At 40.6% G+C, this 24,585-nt stretch overlaps 1 protein-coding gene across 7 annotated transcripts in view; it reads left to right on the top strand.

Moving 5' to 3' along the window:
• AOPEP (aminopeptidase O (putative)) overlaps positions 1–24,585 on the top strand; it is a 185,219-nt gene that overhangs the window by 84,408 nt on the left and 76,226 nt on the right. For 4 of the 7 annotated variants that reach the window (XM_039567083.1, XM_039567081.1, XM_039567082.1 and 1 more), the window contains 4 exons: positions 151–211; positions 1,723–1,778; positions 21,123–21,185; positions 21,814–21,897. In XM_039567083.1, coding sequence (XP_039423017.1) covers positions 151–211; positions 1,723–1,778; positions 21,123–21,185; positions 21,814–21,897 — 264 coding nt within the window. Of the gene's footprint in view, positions 1–150; positions 212–1,722; positions 1,779–21,122; positions 21,186–21,813; positions 21,898–24,585 lie in introns of those variants that run through there. The other 3 variants (XM_039567084.1, XM_039567087.1, XM_039567085.1) reach the window with 2 other exon arrangements.

Here is a 24,585-nt window from a genome sequence, read left to right as displayed (position 1 = left end):
TTTATTAATTAAAAAAACCAAGAATGTTGTACCATTGCAGTACAACCAACACTTGGATTTAGGGTGTTTGCCTAGCTTCTAAAGGGTTATTTTTAATATGAAAAAAAAGGGGTTTTTTTGCATATCTTCTAATTTATTTTTTTTTTTAAGGTCTGGGTTAACTGTAGAAAGTATCTTCCAGAACTGGCTGGACACTTCTGGAATACCAAAGGTAAATATAAAATACTACATCACAAAATACTACGTCTTTCTGGAGTCTCAATTTTCTCATGGTTTTTAAATCACTACCTGAACTCATAATGGGTATGATTTTAAATAAACAATTTTGATGATGGCTGCTTTCCACACCTTTGTATGGCTTTAGCTTTTACCAATTGTGGGGATTTTTTTCTACGATTGTCTCAACAAACCTGCCAAAGGGAAAATCTTACAAAATTTATCCTATGAATTAATACTGTAGTCATACAAAAGTATACTTTACAGTATAATGGTGGAATCTACTAAATGTAAGGAAAATTGTTCGCAGTTGTTGGAATATGAATTACTTGAAAGCATTAGTGACAATAGTAATTAAATGTTAAATTATTTGTACTTTGATAACTTGTGAATTGTGAGACTTGCTTGTGAATCTGCTGTGTAGATAACATTTATTATTGGCATTCCAGCATTGAGACTAGCATTGTTTTCTGCTTCTAATACTAAAAGGTTTTAATACTCATATTTTGAATTCTATGAACTGAAAATGCTTAGCTATGTCTGTGCTATGTGAAGTCTCTGATTATTCATTTTGGACCAAAACCCAGTTTTATACAAAGTAAGTTTTTAGCATGTGGGACTCAGTTTCTAACTGATTTCCCCTGAGCAGGCATGCCCTAGGTTGCTTGTGATTTATCCTGCCTAGTGCTTGAATTTGTTTCCACTTGCATTAGTATTTAAAAAAAACACCAACTTTTAAAAGTTAGAATGTTAAGTTCTGGTTTCCATATGTGAAAGTGCAGCTACTTAGGCAGCATGACTGAGTGAGCATGTTTGCAGGCAGAATTGACAAAATAACTGGAGAGCTCATTACAACAGACAGTGGTCAGAGAACCTGATCTGTACCCAGACACCGTGGCTGAGCTCTTCCCTTGACAGCTTGAGATGTGCATGTCCACTGATCCCTGTATGCTGTAGAAGGCTTCTGGGAAAGATTTACCCTGAGATCAAAATGTTTCAAGACTAATACTTGACTATGCTGTAAAATCAAGGCAGAGTTTGTTTTTTGGTGTGAGGTTATTGAAAATAAAATTAATTAGAAGGGAGGAAAGGAAGGGACAGGGAGTATCATCATGCATTTTGATGCTCAGCCATTTCCTAGAAGAGGACCTTGATTTTAGTTCTATTAAAAATACACCAAAGTTTTGGTTTTGGTAAACAAATTGCACACGTTGTCAAACAGCTGATTCAAGTATATGTGTGAGATTGATGTTGCATAGCTGTAGCTGTAAGAGGCTGAGCTGGCTCCTGAAATAAAAGAGTTTTCTTGCATTTTATTTACACATATCTTTTTGAGGATGTGCTTTATTAGTGTTTGACAGTGAACTCTAAAATCACAAATAAGGAAGATAGGAACAGACTAAACAATTGGAAATGGTTTTGATTAACGTGAAAACTAAACTCTGTTTTCCTGAGTACCGTAAGTTGCTCAGAATGAATAGTGAGTTGTTTCGTTATACCTTGCAGGTATCTGTTGCTTGTGTAAACAAAATATGTATCAAAGATATTTCCACACACAGCAGGTTTGTAAGTTGTTTTAAATTTTCTTTAATGACTACAGAGATTTCCCTGCTAGTTTGGTGATTCTGTATTAAAAATGTCAACAGTAATTTTGCTAATTTAGTATTCTACTTCTGAGCATCAGCATACTGACCTCTTCTCTCTCTTTCTCTCTCTGTCTCTCTTTTCCCTCAATAATATTGTTGATCATAAAATTGTAAAGGGTTTGGGTTGGAAGGGACCTTAAAGATCATCTAATTCCCAGCTCACTGCCATGGACAGGGAGACCTTCCACTAGACCAGGTTGCTCAGAGTCCCATCCAACCTGGCCTTGAGCACTTCCAGGGATGGAGTATACACAGCTTTGCTGGGAAACCTCTTCCAGTGCCTCACCACCCTCACAGTAAAGAACTTCCTCCTAATATCTGACCTAAACTTACTGTCTTTCAGTTTGAATCCATTCCCCCTTATCCTGTAACTACCTGCTCTGTAAAATGTCACTCTCCATTTTTCTCGTAGGCTCCTTCCAGGTACTGGAAGGCCGCAAATAGTCACCCTTTCTCTTTTCCAGGCTGAGCAAATCAAATTCTCTCAGCCCTTCCTCACAGGAGAGGTGCTCCATCCCTCTAATCATCTTGGTAACCCTTCTCTGGACTCACTTCTACAGGTCCATGTCTTTCCTGTGCTGGGACCCCAGAGCTGGATGCAGTGTTCCAGGTGGGGTCTCACCAGGGCAGAGCAGAGGGGCAGAATCCCCTCCCTCCCCTGCTGCCCACGCTGCTTTGGATGCAGCCCAGGACATGTTTGGCTTTGTGGGCTGTGAGTGCCCATGGCTGGGTCATGTCCAGCCTCTCACCCACCAGCACCCCCAAGTCCTTCTCCCCAGGGCTGCTCTCCATCTGTTCATCCCCCAGCCTGTGTTGGTACTGATCAGGTGCCCTGATCCAGGTGCAGCACCTTGCTCTTGGTCTTGTTAAACCTCAGGAGATTCCCATGGGCCTGCATCTTGAGCTGTCCAGGTCCCTCTGGATGACATCCCGTCCTTCAGGTGTGTCAAGACCACCACTTGGCTTGGTGTCACCTGCAAATTTGCTGAGGGTGCTCTTGATCCTTATGTCTATGTCATTAATGAAGATAGTAAGTAGCACAGGTCCTTTTACAGACCCCTGAGGGACCCCACTTGTCACTGATGTCCATTGACGCTCTGAGCCATTGACCAGTACCCTCTGGATGCAACTGGCCAATCACTTTCTTATCCATCTAATAGTCCACCCATCAGATCCCTCCCTCTCCACTTCAGAGGGAAGAATGTTGTGGGGGACTGTGTCAAAGGCTTTACGGAAGTCCAGATAAATGACATCTGTAGCTCTTCCCTTGACCACTGGGTTGGTCGGGCAGGACTTGCTGTTGGTGAGGTCCTGCTGGGTGTCTCAAATCACCTCCCTGTCCCCCATGATCTTCCCAGGCGCTACAGACGGGTCGGTAGTTCCCAGGGTCCTCTTTTTTACCCTTTTTAAAGATGATTTATACTTGTTGCCTTCATCAATTGTCAGGCTCTTATGGGAACCAACTTCCACTTCATTGAAAGAACTGGAGTTGTGTCGTTCAGTGAATAGGAAACCTTTTTTCCTTTGTGCTTTATTAAATCATTAGAGGAACCTTTTTTCCTGAAATTCAGACTTCAGAGGTTGCTTAGTAGCTCTCAATATGTTAGTATCTATAGTGTAAGTACGACTATAATTACTGACTACCAAACTGTAAATCTACTTGTGTGCTTTACGGGACCTGATACTGAAATTCCCTTTAAAAGTATTTAGATTATTTCAGCAAACTAGTAACCTGGCTAATATGATGAATCTATGTGAAGGTGCATAAGATCACATCTTAGATGCAGATGAACTACCTGCTTTATAAATAGCAGCCCAGGAATGCCACAGAATTTAGCCTCTCTCATATGGTTTACTAGGTGGGTGGACTAGGGTGTGTTCACAGGAAGGTCTCTGTCAGCTCCTTTGGGCACAGTCATACGACAGACTCAGTCAGTGTGGGCAGGATGAGGTATGAAGTATCCACTACAACTGACTACCTTCTTTCAGTACTGGAGCAACTGAAAAGCAACTGGTAGATATCTGCTTCAAAGGTATCCCAGAGGCTTAGAAGCAGCATCTGCACCCTACACACAAGATCCAACAACTTTGTGCTTATAACCCTTGTTGTACTGATTCTAGAGTCCTATAGCATGACAGTTAAAGTCACTCTTAATACTGCAACCCCTACTATGAGAAGTTACTTGACTGAGCATGTAAACACTTTAAACTACAAATACTAATACTTCACTGCATTTGCAGAGGAAACTTCCTTGCTGGAGAGGCTATACTCCATAATGGGATTGGGAAATATGCATCATGCTGTTCTTAAGTCCCAACATGATTTCTTTATATCTCTCTCATATGACAATTTTTGTATTTTATACTGGCTGTGATGTTTCTGTGTTTTTATTTCTATGTTTTGGTGGATTTTGGACAGGAAATTCATGTCATTCACTGAGTATAAAGAAAATTCACCTCAAGTAGTTCATTTACAGCATTAGCTATCAAGGTGCTTTCCAAAATTTTTTTCTGTGTTTATATTCAAATCTATCCCCTGTATGCAGCTGGTACTCTTTAAAATTCAGTAACAAAATGGTCACTTAAAAACAGAGTTCGTAGCCCACTGCTTAGTTCACTATCTTCACAACAGTGTCTAGCTTAAGGACACTGTAAGGGTGCTTGTGCCTAAGACAGACAAGGGTAAATACTTTCCACTCCCCCGACTGCTGAAGCAATCTTACCATCTTCCTTTCAGTAGAGTAATCTTGTATTTACATTTTGTATTCTTTACAGTCATATGTCATGTCATCTGTCTAACTGAAGATCCTGTACTCCTTTACCTGTGCTTTGTTACATTTGCCACTCCAACTCTGTCCAGGGAACTCTATTTACATATATATATATACACACACATATATAGATAGATAGATAGATAGATATACACACACCTTTATACTCGCAGCTTAAACTATTGTAACTTTAATATTTGTCAGTTTCTGTTGCTGTTTCACTCTTGGAAAAGTTATCTGGTCTTTTCTAAATATTGGGCTAGTTTCCAGGCTCAGGTATATACCAGCAGTAATCAAGAATAACATGATGTAAGGGAGTCATAATAATAAATAAAACCAGAGTTTGGCTTGCTGCCGTGAAAAAATAATTCTGCATGCCAACTAACATTTCCAATTTGTTATTTTCTAAAGCATTAAAGATTAATGTTATAAAAAACAAAGTGTGGTTATAACCTGGCCAATTCTTTCTTACACGGAAGAGTGCCACTGCACAATGGTTGGTTTCAGGCTTGCTGAGCAGGGTTTTCTCACACACAAAACAATAAGGAATATAAAAGATGAAAAGAAAGCATTTCTCCAATACAAGCTTTCATGAGGGGTTTTTTCCTGGGGACACATCATGGTGGTGTTAAATAAGGTGAAACATACTGTGTTGTTGAAAATACCTTTTATCAAATCATGCAATCTTCACTATGTACTTCTGTGTCAGCAGTGACTCACTGGGGGATTATAGCAACTTTTCATCATGTGAAAATAGTAATGACTTAATACCACTACCTTTAGACAATGAGTTGAGCTGGCAAGGAGTAGAATCAGAAGAACCAAATAGCTTTAGAACTGGAAAACACCTATGAAATCATTGTAGTCCACTTCATACCTGCTTATGATGATTTGTTTTCCTAAGTGCAGTTCTATTGTTTCTTTCAGTATATGCAGTGTTTAATTAGAATTTAAGGCTAGAAGGCCATATGCTTCTTTAGAAAGATTTTCTCAGCTCTGCACAAACTTGTCTCTGTCTTATATTGCCCAGTTACTATTACCTGATTTTTTTATTCTACCCTAGGTAATTAACCTTTTAAAAATAAGCTTAAAGTCTTTGCTCCTTTTTTAACTCTGTTGTACGCTGTTTGACAATTAGATTAATAAACATTAGGTAGTCTCTGCATCTCATAAACTTCTAAATGTATTTCTTAAACTCATACCAGTTTTCATCACTTTTTCTTTTGCTTCTGAAATGGCATTGTGACATAACATGCTATTATTTACCAGTAAATTTCCTATATTCATTCTTTCTTGCCTGTGTATTTCAGTTGGTATTTTGTGTAATGGAAAATGATCTTCTCCACATTCACTCTCCAGTTCAAAAAAAAAAAAAAAGGGGAGAAAGAAAAAAAGAAGAGTAGTTGGCCTCCTCCTTCATGATTTTTAGTTTCCAATATATCCTACACTGTAACCTACAAGTCTCAGTATCACAGAATAGGTCAGGTTGGAAGGGACCATAGTGGGTCATCTGGTCCAATCTCCCTGCTGAAGCAGGGTCATTCTAGAGCTCATTCCACAGCATTGTGTCCAGGCAGTTCTTGAATATCTTCTGTGAGGGAGACTCCACAACCTTTCTGAGCAGCCTGTTCCAGTGTTTGGTCACCCACACAGTAAAGAAGTTCTTCCTCGTGTTCAGGTGGAACTTTCTGTGCATCAGTTTTTGCCCCTTGTGTGTTGTCCTGTTGCTCAGCACCACCAAGGAGAGCCTGGCTCCTTCCTCTTGGTACCTCCCCCTTCAGATACACACAGACATTGGTAAGGTCCCCTCTCAGTCATCTCTTCTAGAGGCTGAACAGGCCCAGCTCCCTCAGCTTTTCCTCATAAGAGAGATGTTCCAGTTCCCTACTCATCTTCTTAGCCCTCCTCTGGACCCACTCCAGGAGTTCCATGTCTCTCTTGTCCTGAGGAGCCCAGAACTGGACACAGCACTCCAGATGTGCCTCACCAGGGCACAGTAGAGGGACAGGATCACCCCCCCTTGTCCTGCTGGCAATGCTCCTCCTAATGCACCCCAGGACATCATTGGCCTTCTTGGCCCCCAGGGCACACTGCTGGCTCATGGACAGCTTGTTGTCCACCAAGACCCCCAGGTCCTCTTCTGCAGAGCTGCTTTCCAACAGGTTCATCATCTGGGGTTATTCCTCCCCATGTGCAATAGCACTTGAATTTTCAGACCCTGAATTTGCCTTTGCTGACTTTCAGAAGGTTACTCTCTGCACATCTCTTCACCCTGTCAAGGTCCTTCTGAAGGGCTACGCAGCCCTCTGGGGTATTGGCCACTGCTCCCAGCTTTGTGCTGTCCGTGTCAGTGATCTGTCCCTTGTCTGACTCATTGCTGAACAAATTAAACAGCACTGGGCCCAATATTGACCCTTGGGGGACACCCCTAGTGACAGGCTCCCAACTAGATTCTGTGACAACAAACACAGTCATCTGGGATCTGCCATTCAGCCACTTCTCAATCCACCTCACTGTCCACTTGTTTAGTCTGCACTTCCTGAGCTTGCTGGTGAGGATGTTATGGCAGATGGTGTCTAAAGACTTGGTGAAGTATAGGTAGACATCACCCACTACTCTTCCCTCATCCATCCAGGTAGTTGTCTCCTCACAGAAGGCAATCAGGTTGCTTAGGTATGATTTTCCTTATGTCATGTGATCAAATAGCTTCCCAGCTTTAGGATAAACATCCCAAGTATTGCCGCACAATTAAGAAAAATTGAAAGAGGTGATAGCACTGCTGTATCCTTCTCCTAGTCCCTTTTGTTATTTTATTCTCCTATTAACGTTTAATTCTTATCCACTGTTCCACCTTAAACAGTATTTGCTGATTAAGGTAGGTATTGCCAACACGTATTTCAGAGGATGTGCAGCTCTTAGTGTCTCTTGTGGGACTACCACTCCATGTTTTCTGATCTTGAATAAACACTGGAGTACAGCTTCCTGTTACAGCAGTAAGAATTTTGCCATTTATTTTTGCCAGTTCTTTTCTCCTAGCTGCACTGTGTTTTGTAACTGTGACAAAGCAGTATTTAAAGGTCCATATACTTAATATTATTTGTAAATTATCAACATGTCTGGAAATACACAGTCAAAAGAAATATTCCAGTGGTGAATATTAATTAATTAATAGTATTTCTGGTTTTGTTTGTAAATGCTTAACTCTTGGATTTGAGCAGCCTGGTCTAGTCGAATGTGCACCTACCCACAGAAGGTGAGGTAGGACTATATGGTCTTAAGGGTCCCTTTCAATCCACAAGATTCTGTGATTCCATGATTGTCCTATTTGAAGAAGAAATGGATTGCAAAGTAAACTCATAGCAAAACTGTTTAAAAATTTGAACTGAAATGTAATTCTTGAAGGGTTCTAAATCAATGCAAGTGGAGTACTTCTGTGGTTTTATAAATTTTAAGAGGATGTTACAGCAGCAGTTCAAGTACTTAATATGATTTCTGATAAAGCAGCTTGTTGTTAGGAAGGGCCCTGGCTTTTGCCCCAGTTATAAGCTTTATAGATTTCCTGTTTCCTTTTACTAAGGCAAAAGTACAGGTGAAGGGATAGCTCTACAGGAAGATGCTTCACCAGATAGCAGCTATGGTCAATAACTAACAAACCAACCACAACAAAATATTTTTTAAAAGAATGATTTTACTTAACTCTTGAGCAGTTGTTCATCCAAGTTTTATGGGGGGTACCTGAATATTTTTATTGCATTAAGATCACTCTTACTGGATCAGAGTGTAACTTAAAGCTATGGATTGTTAACACTTGCTATTTCTTGTTATTGTTAGTTATGCCTTATCTGGCAATTTTTTTTTTTCTGGATGTACGTAATAACTACATGTTGATGGATGGCAACATTTTTTGTTGAGATACAATAAATTATTAGGCTTGGCAGTGAGAATGATCTGTTAAGTACAAAAATCTTATTCAAGCATGTGATTTGGAGACAAAATAGGGAAGGGGTATAATTTTCTTCCGTACCTAATAGAGTTCAATAGGGAATCTGTTAGATTAGTCCCAAGAACAAAATGTTGCTGTTTAAATACTGAAGTTTGAGGCTTACTCTTTGATTAGTTTTTTATCTGAACATAGAGATTTTTGTGTGTATTTTACTATCAGTGCAGAGAATATAACTGATTCAACTGATAGTTGAATTCTATTTGAGAAATAATCTGAGGAAAGCATAACTGCTGCCTTAAGTTATGTACTTATTATTGTACGTGGAAACCACACTTTGAATAATATGCACTTCCCCTCAAGAAAATTGGTTTGTTTGTTTTTTTTGTTTGGTTTTTTGTGTTAACAAGGTTGCAGATTGGAAGATGAAAAGATCCTTCCAAAGTTCTTAAAAATTTAAATGAGCATAGGTCAACAATATAAATTGTTCAATATCTTCTGTAATGATAACAAGCACAATAAGAAAGTTTTTGAATATGAATCATCAGTGCTAAGGTTTTTCTGAAATTATCAGTTGTACTGACAACATTACATCCCATTTTCTTAGAAGAAGGGATTTGGGAAAATATAAAAATGTAAACAATGTGTATGGTACTACAGCATGCATAAAAGATGAATCATGAAGATAAACAAATTAAGACAGACTTTGTCTTCGTTGATTCTTTGAAAAATGCTTTAGATAAAGACTATCCACCTGAAAGTTGTTCTGAATAGACCATAGTATACAGCATTTGGTGTTTTGTTTGTAACAAGCTATCAAAAAAGTTATAAGGTCAGTTATTACTTAAATAGAATCTGTGTTGATCTAAAGAAGGCTATTGGCATAAAATGGCCTTGTAATTTACTTAGCCATTCCTATAAATTGCACTTAAGATATCCTAAATGAGACACACAACAGTGGTGTATTTTAGTTTGTAGAATAGTTTGAAAAGTTCAAGAGAATGACTTATGTGAAAAAATACATCGTTAAAGGTCAGTAAAGACCCAAATTTATTGCAGAGCTCTTCAAGTTCAGGCATGGTTTAGTCTTGTTATAATTTTAGAGGGTTTGATGTAGGTTTCTCCTGCATTGCATATGATTGCTGATTGAGAGAAAACCACAGACATTCGAGATCCGAGTAGCATTGTTACGTAGTATTGTGTGATCACATTCTAAAACTGGGTAGCATGCTGCCTCAGGTGAGGTGCTCACTTAGGTAGCACTGAATAACTTGGTGTGTCTAGGCTGAGTGTAGATAGTAATTTTTAGAATTTAGATTTGAAAGCATTTGCTGTAACATTTTAGTGCCTCTGTTGTTCTAATTTCTAAAAGTGAAGTTTAAAACAGTGTTTTAGGAGTCTCAATTCATTAATTGAATAATTAAGAAAAAAATGCTTTTGAGATTCTCAGCTGGAACCATGAGTCTACATTAAGGATGAGAAGGAGGCTTTACTGGTTTTAGTTTAATGACCTACTGAAACACTGGCTTTCCTCTCCAGTTAAAAGCCAGATTTTCACAAGTGTCCTGTTTTTCTTCAGACTACCTTTCAGTATCATGCAGCTCAGAGGTAAAACACTTGTAGTAGTATAGTAAATCTGCACAAGTTCAAGAAGTTGAAGTGTATTTGAAATAAATGTTCAGTTTCTGAAATAATTGTGGACTGGATTCCATGTGTTTGTTCATTAGAATCGCTCTTAAGTTTAATAAATTTCAAGCCATCATTTTCATTCCCTTTTCCTATTAACTGCACTGCTGAACACAAAAGCTGTGTTTTGTGCAGAATGATGGAGCTTATCCATTCTAGAAGGGAGTTATGCTTGGTATCTAAAGAACAATAACAGTTTGCTGCCTGACTGATCAATGCTGGATCAAGTTCACATTCCCAAGCTCCCACTCTCCCACCTACATACACAGGAGGTGGAAACATAGCAAAGAGAGGGAGGACAGGCCCTCTTTTACACAGAAATGTTGAACTTAGACTTGCCTAATAAGGACGCAGCTGGGCTTGCATAGCAGTAAACATAGATTTTAATTATTGCTTGTAAAAACATTCAAAGAAAAGCACAGAAGTTAGCATCAATTAATTTTTAGCCTGCTCATTGTTTTCTTTACTCAATGGAAACAAACCATAAAGGTTTAAAATATTTTTCATGCTACATTGCCAGAAAATTTTTCTGTATTCGTATATAATTAGGAAAGAGTAGCCTTTAAGATACCTGAAACCTCTCCAGTTTCAAGTTCCTTGTAAGTAATTTTAGTGAATTGGAACCAGGGTATGAAATAACAAGAAGTCAAATGCTACTCTAGGAAATAATATTTGAGATCTTTTTAGTTAAGAAGGATAAAGATGTGGGCCTGAAACTGAGGTAAAATCTTATGTAACAGGAAAAAGTTACCATATACTGTCCACAGTGGTCTATGATTTTTAAAAGAACACGCATTTTACTACCTGGAAATGTTCCCTGTTTTCTAGGCTTTAAAAAAAATGTGTTTGTGACTGGAAGGAATGAATACATGGGGAAGGTATATTGCAACACATACTCTGTATCTGAAACCCATGCCCTCTCTAGTGCTGACCAAAAAAACTGTGGCCTGTGGATTCACGTAGTGGTTCAGTCAGAAACTCAGAGTGATCCTGAGGGTTCAAATGCTGCTTCTGTGTTTCCAGCTGGCTAGACTTGAAGATGGAAGTTCTTGCTTCTGAGCCCTATGCTTTTTTTCAGACATTCTGCAGAAACTCTGAGAAGTACTTCTTGAGAGCAGATGGTTACTAAGTTTGTCTAAGTCTTCATTCCATCTCAGTCAGTTCACTGTCTTCCACATAAATCAGTAGGAGCAATGTTGAGATATTTCCCAGTTTATAGTATCTTCCTTGTCTCCTTTTGACTTAGCAATGCTTTAGAGTCAGACTGAAGACATAGATGTTGATTACCTTTTCTTTAATCATGGAGAATAAGTCATTTTTCTAAAACTTATTCCATCTCCATAAGGAAGGAATGCTTTATCTGTTCTGTCTACCCCCTTCTAAGGTCAAAGAGAAATTTAAATGCTGAAATGAGGATGTCTGGAGAAAGATAGGTTTGAAAAGTCTATTGGCTGACAGAGCTAGTATATGTCATGGTTCAATTTATGGTTAATTGTCCTTAACATATGGGCTAACAGTATATCATGGCCAGAGGGCTGGAGGACTTTTGCTTTGAATGTGTTTTGTTAGTAAAGCTGTCAGAAGTATTTTTGATTGCTTCAAGGGATCAGTAAAACTCAAATTTCAGTACCTCTGGAAGGTGTATTTTATTTCTTCAACAAGAAATTCAACAAACAAGTGAAGTTGTGTCAAGTAACATCCGAGCCTTAGCCATGCGCTCTCCCAGCTACTGCAAAAAATTAACTCCGTCCTGGCTGAAACTAGAACATTATCCACCCCTTATTCTTCGCCATTTCTATCACACCCAGATCCTACACCTTCCAACTATATACACACACACAAGCACAGGTATAATTTCCATAGTCCAAAGCCATTTCTCCAAGTAGTCTATTAAGTTCATTTAGTCCATAACTGTTAGGTTTCAGTCTGCATCCGGAGCTCATGACTGCTGGAGCAGTCCGTACTCATTGTCCGTGGTAGTTCTGGCAAAAAGTGGCAGTGTCATTCAGCAACCAGTGTTATACAATTCAACATTACAGTCTCTTCTCACCCAAAAATCAAATCCCCTTGAGGTACATATCATGTTTCCTGGTCCCTCTGCATTACCCACCAAGCTCACTCAGGTCCTTGGGCAAAAATAATGCCAAGGATGGGTTTGCCTTTGCTTGAGGCAGGACTCATCCAAACTGTATTCCCTAATATTTTCTTGTATGCTTCACAGGGATTTTATCCTCTTCTATGGTTCATGGAGGTTTTGATTGGGCAGGGACAGCTCAATTGGTAGAGCCTCAGGTGTTAACTAAACCAGGTGTCCTTAGCTAAATGTAAATCCCAGTGTTTGAAGGTCCCACCACCCATTGCTTCCAGCGTGGTTTTTAACAGTCCATTGTACCGTTTGATCTTCCCAGAGGCTGGTGCATGATGGGGAATAGGGTAAAGCCACTCAATACTGTGTTCCCTGGCCTGGCTGTCCAGAAGGTTGCTTTGGAAATGAGTCTTGTTGTCTGACTCAGTTCTCTCAGGAGTTCCAGGTCACCACAGGAGTACCTTTGAAAGGCCCAGGATGGTGTTCCAGGCAGCGGTGTGAGGCACAGGTACTTCTCCAGCCATCCAGTGGTTGTTTACAAGAGCACGTAGCACTTGCCTTGGCAGGCCTGCAGGAGTGTGATGTAACTGATCGGCCAGGCCCCCCTTATTTATATTTTGACCATCATCTACCATACCAGAGAGGCTTTGCTTGGCCTGCTTCATCCCAGCACATGTTTCCCAGTTATGGATAACCTGGGACACAGAGTCCATGGGTAAGCCCATCCCTCGATCACGAGCCCATCTGGGTGTTGCATCTCTTCCCTGATGACCTGAGGTGTCATGGGCCCACCAAGCCAGAAATAATTCACCCTTGTGTTTCCAGTCCAGATCCTCCTGAGACATTTTAATCTTGGCAGCTCGAACCACCATCCATTGTTGTGATGTCCTTCAGTAGCCTGACTCTTGGGCACGTGTGCATCTCATGATCTACTTTTGCAGCCAACTTCTCTACCCAGGGAGTGACGTCTTGCCTCAGTTCAGCAGCTCAGATGGGTTTATCTCTGCACTGCCAGTTGGTCTTTTTCCATCATTCCAGCCACCTTCACAGAGCATTTGACACCATCCATGAGTCAGTACAGAGGTGGAGCACGGGCCACTTCTCTCATTCAGCAATACCTAGAGCCAGCTGGACAGCTTCCAGCTCTGCAACCTGGCTTGATCCACCTTGTCACTCAAAAGGTTCTGCAACTTTCTGCATGGGGCTCCATAGAGCTGCTTTCCATTCTCAATGTATCCCTACAACATGGCAGGAGCTGTCAGTGAAGAAAGTATATCGCTTTTCATTCCCAGGTAGCTGATTATATGGTAGGGACTCCTCAGCACATGTCGCCTTTTCCTCCTCCGATGATGATGGTCTGAAATTTTTGTCTTCAGGACAGTTAGTGATTAATTCCAAGATCCCTGGGTGATTTGGGTGCAAAAGCTTGTTGTTTTTCAGGGCCCCACTTGAAATAATTTTTCTTCTGTGTTACATGATAGAGAGGGTTTACAATCTGACTGTAGACTGGAATATGCATCCTCCAAAAACCCTCAGCACCTAGGAGAGCCTGTGTTTCCTTCTTGATGGTCAGTGATGATTGCCTTTATTTAAGACAGTTTGAGGGGAACACTCTAAAATGAGTTACCTCTGCCTAGTTTTAATCAATTTCTTTCCCCCAATAAGGTGAAATGAATATGACTAGTTGTTACAAGTGACAAAATAGCAGTTTACTAAAAAATCAAAATAGCAACAGGCAGAAAGTAACAGCAATAGTCACTAGATGTGACTTCACAAAGTTGGTGAAATCTCATGGACTCCCCAGGAGCAAAGAGAAACTCAAAACGGTGGCATATCCCTTTCCTGAAGATGGCACCAGGCATGGGTGACCACTGTAGTGGAAAAAAAGGGGAGATGGCAACCGCCCTCCCCTCCTTGGGGGGCGGGCAGTAGCTCCGTTGGGAAATGCAGCTAGCAGACTCTGGCAGCTGGGACTTGGCCAGGGTCTAGAACTCAAGAGGAACTTTGCCTTCCTGTTGGCAGTAGACAGCAGTGCAGCTGGCTGGGGTGCTTCACGCTCTGCACCTTTTCACCTCAGCCAGGCACTGGTGGTGGGCTGGGGAGGCTGCACAGAGTACTCCTCCGGGGCTGTAGGCAGGTGTTGCAAAATTCACTCTGAAACAGTATTTGATTGTGAAATGCAGCCTCTTGGGTTGCTACTGTTGCAAGTAGAGGCAAGAAAAGGCCAAGAGGCAAGCCAAGTGGCCAGAGAGGCAAGAGAGAGACTCTCTCTGCATGAGTAACTTGACTTTTAAAGATTCCAGGGCACCCCCGAGCCCCTGGCCGCCATTGTTTACCAGCCACAGGGCTTTATAGAGACAGTAAAGATTTTTGGGCACAGAGAGGTATGGAACACAGAAACATTTTGGGTTACCCAGGACAGATTCATAGCTGGCTACTTTGCTAACCATGCCCATTGGACTCTGATGATGTCCATCTTGCCATTTTACTCCTAAATACTGGATTTTCTGGGCAGGTCCCTCTACCTTACTCTGTTTTATGGCAAAACCAGCCTTCAGGAGGATTTGGATTATCTTCTCCACTTTCTCAGAAACTTCCTCTGCTCTGTTGCCCCAAACAGTGATGTCATCAATGTACAGCAAGTGTTCTGGAGCCTCACCCTTTTCCAGTGCAGTCTGGATCAGTCCATGGCAAATAGTGGGGCTGTGTTTCCACCCATGGGGCAGTTGATTCCAAGTGCACGCCCCTCCAGCTGAAAGCAGACTGGCTTGAGTAAGCCTCTGCTGCTAAAGGAATGGAGAAAAGTGAATTAGCAGTGTTGGTGGTGGCACCACTTTGCTGTTTTGGACTCCAGTTTGTACTGAGGTTCCAGCACATCCAGCACAGCAGCACTCCAAGGTGGTGTGACTTCATTCAGGCCATGACAGTCCATTGTTTCCACTCTTCATGGGACTTACACACTGGCCATATAGGACTGTCAAAGGGTGAGCGAGTCTTGCTGACCACTCCCTGGGTCTCCAGCTCATGAATCATCTCATGGGTGGGGACAACAGAGTCCCAGCTGGTGTGGTTTTGCTGACAGTGCAGTGGTGTGGCAGCAATCAGTGCCTGTTGTTCTTAGACCCTCAGCAGCCCCACAGCAGAAGGGTCCTCTGAGAGACCAGGCAAGGTGTTCAGCTGTCTAATTTCCTCTGTCTCCACAGCTCCAACAATGCCCTTTTGGGTCCTTGAAATACCCTTTCCTGAGGTAATCTATGCCAAGGGTTCACGTGGCCTCTGGGCCAGTCACAGTGGGGTGGTTTAGCCATCCATTCCCAGCCAGGCTCACTCCAGCTTCCAGTACAGTCGGCTGTTGGGATCCCCAGAAATAGAGATGGATTCTGCCCCTACATATCTTGATGGCATCAGGGTCCCTTGTCCACTGGTGTCAACTGAAGCCTTATACCCTTGTGTGTCTGATGTGCCAGGGCACAGGATCCACACAGGCCAATAGATCCAACTGTCCCTTTCCTCCACCTGGCTGGAGTCAGGGCCCCCCTAGTCCTGGTCATAGCACTCATTGCTCACTCCTTGTAAATATGAACTGAGGTCCCTTCAGGAGGACCAGAAGTGACATCAGCCCTGCTATTCTGTCTGAGGGAGGTCTTGCCCACTGGAAACTGGAGTGCCATTTATCCTTGAAGAATTTCCTGTGGTACCTATTCTTCCTTTCAGGTCACACACCCATGCTGTTAGTGCAGACGGGTTTCCACCCCACTTCCTCATATCCTCTCTGAGGTGATTCAGGTAAAACCACAGGTTTCCTCATGGTGTGTACTCTCTCTCTCTCTTGAGCTGGGAGGTGGTTGCTGCCAATAGCAGAGACTCTGTTCCCATACTAGAGAAGCATAGGACATATCCTCTCTAATTTGGTTGAGGCACCTGCACAGTAGCAAGAGCACCTGGTGTAATCAGGAGAGGAATTTAAAAAAAAAAAAAGGCATTTTAGCACACCCTGAAAATATTATCATACTATAGATAATAAATGTAATATGATACATTAATTATTTATCTTAAATGTTATATAAGATTATTTATAAGTATTATTAATTATAAATACTTATTATTACTTACATTAATAAGTAATAAGCTTATTATTTAGAGATCCTGTGGTCATGTGGTCAGAGATGTTTTCTTTATCAGATTATGAATCTGATCTTGCAACTAAATAGGTGGTTACAGTGACTCCTTTACCTAGGAACTTCCTTCATGAAGCAGAGTTGCCAATGTGGATATGAAGGATATCTTCCCATAACCAGTTTGAAAAAAATATTCCTGCCACAGTATATGAAAGTCATGTTGCAGTGTACTGAAAGTACATCCTCAAAGTTGTTGTTTCAACAGGTTTTTGTCTCTTGGAGGTAGATACAGTTTCAGGAGAAGCAAGTTTGACTTGAACAGACTTTCTCTGGAGGGATTTTACATGGAAAAATACCAGACACAGCATGCTGATCTGAAAAGAGCGTGTTTATACCAGTACAGCAACTCTCAGAGGAATTAGAACATTTAAATTTATGATATCAATATAAATTAGCATCTTTCCTAAAAAATGGATAATGTCAGAAAAACTTGATTTTTCATTTCAAAATAAGCTGTATGCATGAAAACTGCACAAAATCAGTTGGAGAACTGTTCTAACAGGGGCACATTCTGGGCTGGATTTCTTTTTCAGTAATTTTTATCTGGTGGTGATATAATGTTTCTTCCAGTGTGGACACACCAGCCATCTTGTCATTTTCAGATGTAGCCCACTGCCTCCTTAGTCTCTCTGCGAAGTCCTGGTAGCCATAGTGGATTTTAAAGTCCTTGCAATTGTTTCCCAGTCAAATGTTTCAATGCTTAATCATCTAGTGAGCTACTGGATAAAATACTTTTCTGTATTTTCATTTTCTGAACCTTTTTACAAAAGATTAGAAGCCACATCTTTCCTGCTGAAACAAGTTTCAGATTACACAGACTATTCTGAGGGCACATTGTATTCTTAGTTTACAAATAAAGTAATTTTCTATCTTAAACTACTGTACTTTTTTCCCCTATAAATATGTATGGTAGGAAAACAGTTGTATATGCTGCACTTGATCATAGTTCCTTCAAGTTATCCTTTTCTGATATCACGGTGATGACGGCATCAGCCTGTGAAAGTAGGCTGTGTCATTCTAGTATGGTAGCATGAAACTGGTGGGAGGAATCCGTATTTTGTTTTCTGGTAAATGGAAATGTGTAGAAAGGTACAAAATTGCAGTTTGTATACTGGTGAAGTTAGCTACATCTTGTAGGAGAAAGTAACTTCTCTGTGTGGTTGCTAATGTCCATGTAGATCTGAATATATAAATGTCAAAGTGTGTGTGTGTGGTGTAAAATTCAGAAATGAGAGGTTGGAAAACGACTTGACTGCATTAGTTGTCGATTTCCTCCACTTGCAGAAGCTCTTCTGAAATTCATTTACAGTAAAGATTTTTATTGACACATTTTCCATTTTTTCTTTTTGCCTTCTGGTATCTGAGGGCTGTTGGAAAACCAATAAAATGGTATTGATTCCGTGTGCACCTTAGGTAAAACTACCTTCTTAGTTTATCAATATTGGTTGTTTTTGCATAAGAATAGCACAGAGGGGCTGAAATTATGGGCAACCTATGCAAGGGAATAGTTCACAATTATAGTTTTTCACTGAGTTACAAAATATCATTACTAGCCATCACAGCCAAAACAATTTAAAAGCAGTTTCTGTTTCAATGTAAAATGAAAGAGTTATTAGTTGCAAAAATATCCTCTTGTTTTCCAGGCTATGTATGATTCTTCGTGTTCATTGTATGCTTGGGATCCAGTCTGACTTGAGTAAGAACCGGTGTAAATCATTGCCTAAGTTATTTACCAGGATATTAGGTCTATCTTCACCCAATTGGTAGTAAGTGCTACCTCCTCCCCCAGTTTTTCAAAATTCAGTTATATTTAATCCTACTGCTGCAATGAGGGATCATAACATGTTTTGACATGTGTAAGTGCTTGTTCCACTTAATCTTAACTGTTCTAAAGGACAGATCCATTAGCAGTCTCTAAAAAGACAGTCTTCCCAAGTAAAGGAGGACATGGAAGATGGACTAATCTCTAAATTTCTATCATGAAGGGATTCAAGTATGACAGCTAGTGTCATGTGGACAGCAAACAGGACTGTTGATGGAGGGTAATGCAGTCATTCCCGTTTCAAATTGAGTGTTCCATCACCCTTTTGTCTGGTGTAAGTAAGCTTTTTAAGTATGGAGGAATACAGTAGGAGACAAAATGTTCTCAAAAACATCTTTCCTCCCCTCCTTTTCTTTCCCTTGTTCCCTCCTCTCTCATGGTTCCCCTTTTCTTTTCCTCTTCCTCCTCTCTCTCTTCCCTGCTTTCTCTCCCACTCCCAGCAAAAGTTCCTGCTTTGGCAATGAGCTAAATCTTACTGACACATCAATAAATGGAGATAACAGCTGACTGCACAGCCAGTGTGCTGTGACCACCTCTTGTTAGGCCCACGCTATTTCTGTCACTGCTTTTTGTCTTCTGCAGGCTATCTGTACGGGCAAGTTGGCTCTTACCTTACGCTGCAGTGCTATCATCTTAAGAGCAGGTGAATGTTCAAGTTAGGATGTACGCAGCAATCAGCACCAGGGAACCCCAGATGTTGGCTCCACAAGGTATATTACTGTGAAAAGTCAGTAACAATTCCTCTTGAACTTCCTTCACTGCTGTGCAGCTACTACCAACAAAACAGGAGCCTCCTCTGAATTTGAACGCACAGTGTGTTTGTGTGTTTGTGGTTTTCATCCCAAATCACCCTCAGGATTTGCAGGTCTGAAAATCAATGTCTCTGATAGCCTTTTCCCCCCCTAGTTTTCTCTAAACATTTGACAGGAAAGGAAGTGCAATTCTTTAAAGAACTTAAATAGGTTTCATTCTTTCTCTGATCCAGTGTTTCCCATAGCTACTTCTGAGGGAATGTACAGTCTAATCTGTTAACTGACCAAAGGAAATACTGTTTAAGTAGTTGCATTAATTTGTGTTTGCCATTAATATAATTTTTTGGTCATTCCATTTGAACTATGTGCTGTTCTTCTTTCTTTGTTTAAATACTCTCAGTTCAAGAGTCAATTTATAGGCACTTTCAGAATTACCATTTAGTAGAAAAATCTGCTGTGGCTTTACAAAATAAAGACATGTTGCTGACACTAGTTTCAAGTAGACCTGTTGTGAGCGTGAAATAAAAAACTACAGTAAGATTTTCTATTGTGATATCTCTGTTGAAAACTTCATCTTTGTTTAATACTTCATAGTGAAGTTGCTTCTGTTTAAAGCATTGAGTTTGATCTTGGCTTTGATCTAAAGCTTTTGATCTTGAAAGAAGGATGTTGTGGCAGTAAAACAAAAAGGCTAGGACAGATTTTTTTTTTGCAAGTGATAAAGGGGTACTCTCAAGATTTAATACACACTTATTGGATCTACCTTTATTTATTTAAATCTGTTTACAAAGTCCATCTAATTCTATGTATTGAGGGTTTGCTTACACACATTTTAATGTGCCCTATTCTTCTGCTAGAGCACAGATTTCCTTTTGAAGCTTTCAGGGAATATAGCAATATACAGTGTAAGTGTATAAATAATTTTCTAAAGAATATGAATAATTTTTTAAATACTGACAATACTATAGTAGCATCATTTTAACTATAACAAGTTTGATGCACTCGATCCTTTACTGCCTCTTGTTTTTTAAATATAAACACAAAAGCACTTGATAAAATCCTAACTTAGGAATTTATAGTATTCAGATTTTTCATAGCTGACATAAGTATCTCCCAACATGCTGGAGTTTGAATATCCTCTTCTGAGGGTGCAAAAATACCTGATGGAGTCCCATGCCTAAATTTAATCACCTGTTCACAGCATCTCGTTGAATAAATAAGGCTTTTAGCTGAGGCCTCGATAAAGAGCTTTCTGTGCTGCAGTATACCTAAAAAGCTGCTTTGGATCTTGTTTTTAAGATGCATTTCAGATCCTCCAAAGTAGTTTAGTAGTTGAATTCTGGAGGTGCGAGCAAGTACCAAGGCCAATGTTAAAGCAATTAATGGTGATGATACTTTCTTGAACTATCCCTGCTAGGCCTTTCCTCTGTCCGTAAAGACCTATGACAGAGCATTTGGTAGGAAAGTTCATAGGAAAGCGGCTTCTATAGTGAGGGTCTTGAAGAGAGAGCCTAGCTCTAACAATTAGGCTGCAAACCGTGAGGAGCGTGCGTGTGGAGGTGGGGAAGGGCCGTCCCGTCGGCGACGATGTCGGAGGGAGCGCGGGTTGGCGCAGCCCCCACAGCGGCCGGGCCGGGCCGAGCGGGGCCCGCGGCCGCCCCTCTGGGGGTGTCTCAGGCGCGGTGCCCCGGCCGGGCCGCCCCGGAGCCGGCCGGCCCTGACGTCTTTAAGGCAGGCTCCTCCTCTCCGCGGGGCTCCGGGGCCGGAGCACGGAGGCGGGGGACCCTGCGGAGGTGTTTCATTTCCTACCGAGGGCTGCGGTGTGCCGCTGCCGAGCCCGGGAACGGCGGGATGTCGTGGGTCGGAACGGGACGAGGCAGAAAGGAGCGGGCGCGGCTGCGGGGACTGGCGGCGGTCGGACCCGGCTCCCGCCGCGCCTGCCGTCTCGGTGCCGCGGGGAGCGGAGAGCGTCGCGGATCCTCCGCCGGCGATCCCGCCTCACGGTGTGCTTTCTCCCCCGTGTAGCCCCTGTTGGAGGAGGGAGAGACGTGGAAGGAGTGTCAGCTCGTCCAGCAAGTGAGCGGCGAGGTGAGGAGGAAACCTTTCGCAGCTGTTACATTGCACCCGCTTCTTGCCCTTGCTAATCTGCTCCTGGAGTTTTCTACCTGACACACCACTCCACCCTGCCCGGCTTTTGCTTTAAAACGTAATTGCTTTCGTATTAAGAATAAAAATATTAGTACAGGAAAAAAAACCCCACCAAGTGTTATTACTTTATTAAATAATAACAACCACGCCATCCAAATTTGGCGTTGGTAGTCTGGAACAATGTTCGAGTGGGTGGCTGGAAATAAATCTCTTACTTGAAATAGAAGGTGTAAGGGGTAAAGTGCAGAGGTTTTTCCCAGGAGTTTTTCACACTGCAATGATAACTTTCCATTTGGCAACCTGGTCTGACATCTAAATGTTCTTTGTGCAAAACCCTTTAAAGCAAAACGTCTAAGATGAAGAATATCACCTGACGCTTTGATCATGTACAAGTAATAACCAGATTACCTGAGACCACATCACTTTAGAGGGGAAAAGTGCTTTTTCCTTTCTAGTGAAGGAATGAAAAAAGTTGTCTTGAGTATCTTTATAGCTTTTTAGTAATGCTGAGTAACTGCAATCAGGTTGCATCTTCTACCTAAAAAAGCACCATGATTTTGAACTCCAGGTCACAAAATGGACTCAGACAAACCGGAGGATCAGAAAAAGCAGCAAAAAGAAAATGAAACAGGATGAAGTTGTTTTCCAGCAGGTAAGCAATCATGATGTCAGTTTGTGTAATGGGACAAAGGGCAGCAGATCCAAAATGCTTTCTGATTATGCCTTCTTAAGCTTGGTAAAGATGTTACTTAGTGTCTTCAACAAGATGATAGTAAATGGGTGTTACAGATGAAGTTTCAGAGTCACTATGTAGTTAAAATGGCAAGAAATAAATAACTTTTTTTAGATGTCTGTATTCAGAAGAGAAATTTTTCCTATATTTGTATTTAACTGGGACATTCTCAGGAAGAAACAGAAGGGTGCTGTCATCAGAGAACTATATCCCTTGAGAGCTTTTGACAGGATCTGAAGCACTTTTTTCAGATACTGGTAGGTGAGAGACAGTTTTCATGGTAGATAGTGGGAAAATAATAGATGGGATGTGCATGTTGAAACAAATATTTGGACTATGTTGTTGACTCTTCATTCAGAGGGTGAGTTTGAAAATCATGTATTTCCAGTATAGATACCAGTTAATGAAAATGTGATGATTATTTTAAAGAATACTACAGAGGACTATTAAACCTGAATGCAACCAAATTTGAACTATTTTTAAACCAATGAATTTTGATTAAGCTATTGTGAAAGACCTGTTCTATAAGGTTGAGTTGACCATTTAAATTGCAATGCAGAGAGATAAGTAGTTAGCTGATACTAAATAGTCATTTTCTGTCCCTTGAGGGAAAAAAGGTGAATACAAATGTTCTTCCAAATGCATTATTAGAACTGTGATTTTTTTTTTTTTTTGCTTGTTTTGGTTTTGAAAACAAATTTATGATTGTATTTTAAAGCTCTTGTTACCTTTAAAGGATTAAAATAGTAGTGTGTTGGTTTGCTGTTTCGACAGTGCTTCTAAAATGCATGATGAATCATTGCTGTTTCTGTAGCCAAATTCTTCCTGATAGCATGGCTGCCAGCTCCTGGGATATGTTGCCTTAGTATGGGCATTGCAAGTATATGACAAGTGTCCATAAAGTGCATTGTTGTGGGTGGATGATTTTCCAGCTCCATGGTTAGCTAAAAATTGCCAAATAGCATCCTTTAATTCACTACTTTTATTTTGTAACTGGAATGCATCATTTAGGAAAGATGTTATGTGTTGATGTGTTTTAGAATGACATGATCTAAATAGAGATAGCATCAACTGTTTCACCAGAAAATTCCATTTCTGTTTATATTTCTGTATGTGAATGTGTGTTTGTGTGTATGTGTAGCATTTGTATTTACAATCATTTTATGCTAAGATGAAGAAGATTTTTTTAAGCAAAAAATTGTATTGCCTTGGGAATTTGTGAGCAAAATGCATTGATAGTACAAATAACCCTAGTACAAACCAGTCTGCATGCATTTTGAAGCAATTTTTAAATGGTGCAAAGTAGATCCCCTGTTGTGCCTGAACAGTGGGTTTAAAAGTGCCTTATGCTGTTATACCAATCCTAATCTCTTTTTATAGAGGAAAGTTTCATTAGTGCAAAATCTCTCTGTACTGATAAAACTTCTTTTCTGCTGAGGATGTTGTTCTCGCTCTGCATTTTGTGAGAGAGAACTTCAGCATGTACCTTGCTGGGTTAGAAATGCAAAGCCTGATGTGTAAACGTAAGATATACTCATTGTTTTTTCAAACAGTAATTCTAGAGCAAGGTCTGTGAGTAGACATATGAATTAAAATTGAAGGCAAGCATAACCATTGTCTTCTAATATCTATAAGTATTAATAATTCATGGAGATCCAATGCGGATTCACAGAACTGCATTTGCAGGGTACTTAACCACGTGGGAAGGAAGAAGTGTAACAATCTTACATTTGATACTAAACCTATTCACTGAGGTTGGAATTCTTTATCTTGCTTGAAAGTCTGGCCATTGCAATGGTGATTTTTCCAATACAGTAACAGATAAAAGAATAGAAGAGAAAAAGCATGAGGGACCTCCCTGGTTCTAGCAGAGCTTTATTATTTGGTTTCAGAGTTGCTTGCATTAGGTTTCCAACCTTGACTTACCGGTGCAATTCCTTCTTAGTGTAGGTGGTGCTAACCTCTGTTTCATGAGAAGTCTTGATTTTTAGTTGTGTCCATACTAGCTTATAGAAGAAATGGCATTATACAGAAGTTACCTTGAGAGATAAACAAGAGAACAAGAAAGAGAAAAGCATGTAATGGAAAAGTAGGGTAACCTGGAAGATAGTAGAGAAGTAGAAATAAAGGTGTGGAATGAGAAGAGGGAGGTGAGAAGGCAAGCAATAATAAACAGAGAAGTCAAAGAGTTGGTACCAGCTCATATTACAACTGTGATTAAAATAAGGATACTGATGGATTTTGCTACATCTAGAAAACTGAGCTTTGCTTTGATCTTACTTATCTTTTCAAAACAAACACCACCTTATTAAATGTAGCTTCTAAACTTTCCAAACAAGCACTAACTTTTTATATGTAGCTTCTAAACTTTCATGTGCCTGTGCTGTTGGGTTTTCCTCTAAGCTTTCATGTGCCTGTGCTGTCCAATTTTCGTCTATCATTTTTCTTCTTTCTGATAGGAAGTTTCTAATACAGGGTGGATGACTTTGCTATACTGAGACACCACCAAATCGAAGCAAGTGCTGCATCCAAGTACGAAATTTAGGACAGAAAGATAACTGTATGGAATAAGTGAAACAGAATTGTGAAGGAAAGGTTGCTGGCAAC

The sequence above is a fragment of the Corvus cornix genome, chromosome Z (genome assembly GCF_000738735.6).
Source record: "Corvus cornix cornix isolate S_Up_H32 chromosome Z, ASM73873v5, whole genome shotgun sequence".
NCBI classification, from domain to species: domain Eukaryota; kingdom Metazoa; phylum Chordata; class Aves; order Passeriformes; family Corvidae; genus Corvus; species Corvus cornix.
The sequence above is the reverse complement of the archived record's forward strand: the minus strand, read 5'-3'. Positions and strand labels throughout refer to the sequence as shown.